Source organism: Suncus etruscus, chromosome 18 (genome assembly GCF_024139225.1).
Source record: "Suncus etruscus isolate mSunEtr1 chromosome 18, mSunEtr1.pri.cur, whole genome shotgun sequence".
In the NCBI taxonomy this organism is placed as follows: Eukaryota; Metazoa; Chordata; class Mammalia; order Eulipotyphla; family Soricidae; genus Suncus; species Suncus etruscus.
Genome location: NC_064865.1, coordinates 43,419,209 through 43,425,208, shown reverse-complemented (window position 1 = coordinate 43,425,208; position 6,000 = coordinate 43,419,209). Strand labels below are relative to the sequence as shown.

The following is a 6,000-nucleotide window of genomic DNA, read 5'->3' as shown; positions in this document are numbered from 1 at the left end:
AGAAATTTCATGCACCTGGATGCCAAGAGTCATGTATGTGTCCAAAGTGCCGGTGCCCAGGTTGGAGCACCAAGCCAAGAACCCAGTTAATCATTGCTTTAAAAAACAAAACAAAACAAAAAAAAAAAAAAACCAGAACCACACCTTCGGGCACCGCGGGCTATCTGGGAGTGCTCTGATTCCAGGAGAAAAAAATTTCATGCACCCGCATGCCAAAAGTCATGCATATGCCCAAAGTGCCGGTGCCCGGTTTCTCCCCATTTGCGCCACCGAGGAACCGCCCAGCCCTGCGCGCCCAGGCGGGGCGGGCGTCCCCGGAGCCCGGCCCCGCGGTGCCATCGCTCCGCCCCGCAGCCGCGAGTCCCCGGGGCCCGGCCCGGCGTCCCCGCCCGCTCCCCGGTGCCAGTCGGGCCACGCGATCGCGGGCATGGATCGCGGCTGGACGCGCCGCCGGCTTCTGCCCTGCCCGCCCGCTGGCCCGGGCGCGTCCCGTGCGTCCCCGTTGCTCCTGCTGCTGCTGGTGCCAGCCCCGCGCGTGCCCACCGCCGCCCCGCGCCGGCAGCTCGGAGACTGGGAGTGTCTGCGCCCTGCGCCCCCGGCTGCCACCCCGATCGTGGGCAGGTGCCAGGCGGGCGTGGCCGGTGCTTTCCACGCGTGCCATGGCCCCACGGCCTCCCTCGGGTGCTCCAGGAGAGGTGAGGGCCCTGCGGGGTTTGGGGCGCGGGGTTTGGGGCTCCCCGGGCACCTCCAGACTTGGCCTGCACTCTACCCGGCGATAGGGTCAGCCACGGTCACCCCGACTCCTCCTGGGGCGTGGGGAACGAAGGTCTGTTGGGTTCCTCCCTCTCTGGAGGCCGCGCCCATTCCAGGCTTGGGAAGCCAAGTTTTTACGCGCCGCGGCTTAGGGTGTTGGGGTGAGCTTGGTGGGACACAACCTAAGGACCGGTTCAGGCTTGGGGAGTCAAGTTTTTGCACGCCGCAGCTTTGGGGTGTTGGGGTGTCCTTGGTGAAAACAGCCTAAAAACTGGTAGGGTGCAGGCAAGGAGTGTTGGAGCCCCCCCAAAAAAGGGGCGTCCTGTTTTTTTTTGGCTCGCTGAGTGCTGGCGCTTGGTCTGGCCTGGCCCCTACCGGCCCTCCAAAAGCAAGGGACCTCCCTCGGTCCATAGAACTTTTCTTCCTGGAGTTCATTTAGTTCCAGGGCAGAGTTCTCTGAGCCAAGACTGAAATAAAATAGACAGCTGACCCTGTGTTGGATTGGATCCTTGACACCCACTTTTGGTCCCTGAGCACCTCTGGATGTGGCCCAGCAGCCCCTCTGCAATTATTTTTTTAGTGGGGGGCCCACACCCGGCGGTGCTCAGGGTTTCCTCCTGGCTGTGAGCTCAGAAATCTTTCCTGGCAGGTTCTGGGGACCATATGGGATGCTGGGATTCGAACCACCGTCCATCCTGGATAGGCTGCGTACAAGGCAAATGTCCTACCGCTGTACTATCGCTTCACTCCTCCCCCTGCAATTTTAATGTATATAGTATGTTTAACTACGAACCTGTGCTCTAAGTATAGTTTGTGTATGTAATTACATACAGCTTTATACATATCAATAAACAGAGTTTGCACAATTGAACAGATAGCAGAACAATGAAAGGATTAAAGGGATAGAGTTAGGCGGGGTCCTGTGAGAAGTTTGGAGAAGCTCGTTAGAACAGCTTGCACCTAGAAGTTGGAATTAATTGGGTGAAACTCGCTTAAAAGAAGTTAGGGCAGTCCTACATTCACTCAGTTTACTGGAGAACAAGTTGTGAGGTTTTCTTGATTTAAGTTTAGTTTTGGTTTTGGTTTTGGTTTGGTTTGGTTTGGCTTGGCTTGGTTTGGTTTGGTTTGGTTTGGCTTTGGCCACACCTACTGATGCTCAAGGCTTACTCCTGGTTCTGTGTTTAGGAATCCCTCCGAGCTAGACTCCGGGGACCATCTGAGGTGCCAGGAATTGAACATGGGTTGGCTGCATGCAGGGCAACCGCCCTACCCTCTGTACTATCCCTTCAGCCCTATAGATTGTATTTTTTTAAATGACCCTGGGGGGTCGGAGAGATAGCATGGAGGTAAGGCGTTTGCCTTGCATGCAGGACAGTGCTTTGAATCCCGGCATCCTATATGGTCCCCCGAGCCTGCCATGAATGATATCTGAGCGCAGAGCCAGGAGTAAGCCCTGAGCGCTGCCTGGTGTGACACCAGAACAAAACAAACAAACAAAAAATGACCCTGGGTAATCTTTATTGGTAGCAAACCAGGCAAGACTCCACTGCTCCCTCTTTTAATAGGGGTCACACCTGAGGCTGGGGTGAAGATACTGGGGGACAAGCAGTACCCAAGACTGGAACTCAGGGTCTTTCAGATGTTTGCCATTGGAGCTTTCTGCCCAGCTCTGAGAGGGCTGCAGGAGCAGCAGTCATTAGGGTCTTTCTGTGTCCACTTTGCCTGTGTTGCTCTTCATGACAACTGTTAGCTGTGGCTTCTTTTCCTCTCCCAATGCAGGAATCTTCAACCCAGGAGAGTGCTCTTCCTCAACAGTTTTCTGATGTTAGAGGCTCCCATGATGTAGTTCTTGACCTCACAGAAAGCGTGAGGATGCAGCAACAACAGCAGGAAATAGCAGCAGCAGGGAAAGGAGTAGGTTTAACCAGCAACAAATGTGTTTCATAGGTTCGTTTGGGAGCAAGTGGTTATGAGCCTCTAGAGTCCTGGGAAAGTTTGCTTAGATGTAAGAACAGGAAGTTCGTGTTGGTTTCCTTTTTGGTTTCAAATCTAACTTGGGGCCTGTTGTGGCTGTGTTTATAATATCTTTTTGATATGCAGAAGGTCTTCCCAAAGAAGTCTATTTCCATTCTATTTGCTTCCTTGCTTACTTCCTGACTGATAGAGGCACTTTGTAGATCTCGAGCCTTATTTTAATGCCATTATAAAGAAAAAAATTGAAGTGGCAGGTCCTCAGGCTGGCCGTTAGATGGAGCATGCTGCTTTCAGCCATTGCCACAGAGATGGTGTAATGTTAAGTGGGAGTTGTTGCCAGCCCTTTCCTCCACTTTCCAGAAGGCAGCCTTCAAATTCAGCTTGCTCCTGAAATATATTCTAGTCTTTCCTTTACTGGAAAGGAAAACAAACTTCCAGAAAAGACTTGTCATTTTTTTTTCTTTCTGTTAAGCAAGGAGTAGTGGTGATTTTAAAGTGCACAAATGTTTGTTTTATTATCAGCAGCTAAGAATTTAGGAAACAAATAATCCCTTTTTTCTTCAAAACCACTGATTGACCTACATGTTTGCAAGAACCACAGGTCAGTCCAGGGCAAATTTTCTCTTTTTGTTTTGTTTTGTTTTGTTTTGTTTTGTTTGAGTTTGGGATTGATTTTGGCCACACCCCTTGGTGCTCAGGCTTAACTCCTAGTTCTGCATTCAGGGATCATTTCTCGTTGTGTTGGGACTATATAGGCTACTGGGGGTTGAACCCAGTTTGACCACCTGCAAGGCAAGTGCCCAACCTGCTCTACTATTTATTTTTTAGTTTAGTTTGGTTTTGGTTTTGGATTACATCTGGCGGTGCTCAGGGTTTACTCCTGGCTCTGCACCCAGGAATCACTTCTGAACGTCTCAGGGGACTATGTAGGATGCAGGGGATCGACCTGAGGTTGGCTACATGCATACTAAATGCCCTAACTACTGTATTTCAGCCCTTTGTTCTACAATATTTTGCTGTTCCCCTAGTCCAAAACAGTTTTGTGTGTGTGTGTGTGTGTGTGTGTGTGTGTGTGTGTGTGTGTGTGTTTGGTTGATATTGTGGTTTTGGTTTGTGTTTATTTGTTTGGTTTTGTTTGGTTTGGGGGGCACACCCTGTGGTGCTCAGTGGTTACTCCTGCCTCTGCACTCAGGATTACTCCTTGCTTTGCTACTGGAACCATATGGGATGCTGGGAATTAAACCCAAGTCAGTTGTGTGCAAGGCAAATGCCCTACCCACGGTGTTATCTCTTCTGAAAGCCAGCATTACCTTAGGACTCAATGAAGCCAAAGGGAGGAAAAACACGTATTCCCAAATTGAAGTGAGTACATTTATGTTGAAAGGGAGCCTAGCTAAAGAGAAAGAAGTTGGCCATAAACTCCCTTACTGTCTCATGATCTTAGCAGTCATAGAGTTGCTTCAATTTTTAAAAACATGTCATTCTATCTAAGCAGTTATGCTAGGTCCTCTGCAAGGTGCTCAGGATAGACAACGAATCACTAAATAAGATTGGCTGTTCTTGCAGTACTTGGAGTTGATATAAAGAAAAGAAAGTAGGAAAATCCCTGGTCTTGCTATCTCTAACCCTGAACATACTGATAGTGGAGCAATAAAAGCTGACTCCTGACCCAGGTCAAGATTGCAGAGAATCATACAATGTAAGTTAGCATTAGTGTAACCCCTTCCTGAACCAATCTGAACCAGAATGGGTGCTTAGCAGATTTCGGTGTCAGCTTAAATGAAAAGAAGTGGAAAGGAAAGTGTCGAGGAACAGCTCTGGATGAATGAACAAGCCTAAAGAAGGAGCAGCTCAAGGATTAAGAAAACAAGACAGATTTAAGAGAGAAAAGCATGGGGTCTGGAGGCTACCAGCCTCGTAGATTAAGAGCTCAGACTCCCCTTAGCTATTGTATTTATTGTTTAGAGCCATTGAACACCTAGAAGAAGGGTTAACATTAATAGACAATTGTCTATCTATGCTAATCTAGCCTAACTAGGCCTCTACATAGCAAAGTAGCTAATGCAAAAGTCCTGGGAGAGGAGGCAGATACCAGAGTGAATACAGGGCCCCACAATAGGGCCTTCCCCAAGGATGCCAGTGTTCCAGTCATGAATAAGCAATTAAGAGTCCCTAAATCAATTTTGTAGCTCCTCTTCTCAGACTATCATCTTTCTAGTTAAATATATTTATTTCCTGGATGTCTGGATATCCAACATATTTTGAATTGTCAAGTTAAGCAAAGGAAGCAAGTTGTGTTTTAGATATGAAAGTACTGAAAACAGGGCCCGGAGAGATAGCACAGCGGTGTTTGCCTTGCAAGCAGCCCCTCCAGGACCAAAGGTGGTTGGTTCGAATCCCGGTGTCCCATATGGTCCCCCGTGCCTGCCAGGAGCTATTTCTGAGCAGACAGCCAGGAGTAACCCCTGAGCACTGCCGGGTGTGGCCCAAAAACCAAAAAAAAAAAAAAGAAAGTACTGAAAACAGAAGACAGAAAGGGTCAGTGTGGGTGGGACTTGTGCAGGCCTTGTAGAACCTTGCCTAGAGTTTGTACTATTGTGCAGCTGTTGGCTGTTGGATTTGAAGGGCCCTTGTTTTGCTCTCACACACAGGCACATGAAATAATGGTTGCATGTGCTGTTTTCTCAGCTTGCAGTGTTGACCACCATTGGGATCACTGGGATCTTGATGCTGACTGACTTGTAGCTTAGGCGCCTTCTCCTTCCAGGGGCTGCAAGCTAGAAACCACAGCTTGCAGCTGTCAGATCCACCAGGGACCTCCTTGTAGGATTCTGCTTCTTCTGAACTTCCTGTAGAATATTGAAGAGCAAAGTGTTAAGAGTAGAGGTTGGGGGCTGAAGAGATAGCATTTAGGTAGGGCATCTACATTGCATGCAGAAGGACATTGATTCGAATCCCAGCATCCCATGTGGTCCCCTGAGCCTGCCAGGAGCAATTTCTGATTGTAGAGTCAGGAGTAACCCCTGAGCACTGCTGAGTGTGACTCAAACCCCCCCCCAAAAAAAAAAGAGTAGGAGTTGTCTTTTTGCTCTCTTCAGACAGTGAGCAAACTGTTGAACTCTCAATAGACGAATTAGTTTTTGTTTTGTTTGATTTGGTTTGGTTTGGCTTTTGGGTCATACCCAGTGGCACTCAGGGGTTACTCCTGGCTCTGTGCTCATAAATTGCTCCTGGCAGGCATGGAGGACCATGTGGGATACCGGGATTCGAACC

At 49.0% G+C, this 6,000-nt stretch overlaps 1 protein-coding gene across 1 annotated transcript in view; it reads left to right on the top strand.

Moving 5' to 3' along the window:
- The first annotated feature begins 401 nt into the window (after nt 1-401).
- The window catches only part of MCUR1 (mitochondrial calcium uniporter regulator 1), a 29,042-nt gene continuing 23,443 nt past the window's right edge, over nt 402-6,000 (top strand). Inside the window, exon 1 of the mRNA XM_049765273.1 lies at nt 402-695. Within this exon, the coding sequence (XP_049621230.1) occupies nt 428-695 (268 nt within the window). The 5' untranslated portion in view covers nt 402-427. The remainder of the gene's footprint in view (nt 696-6,000) is intronic.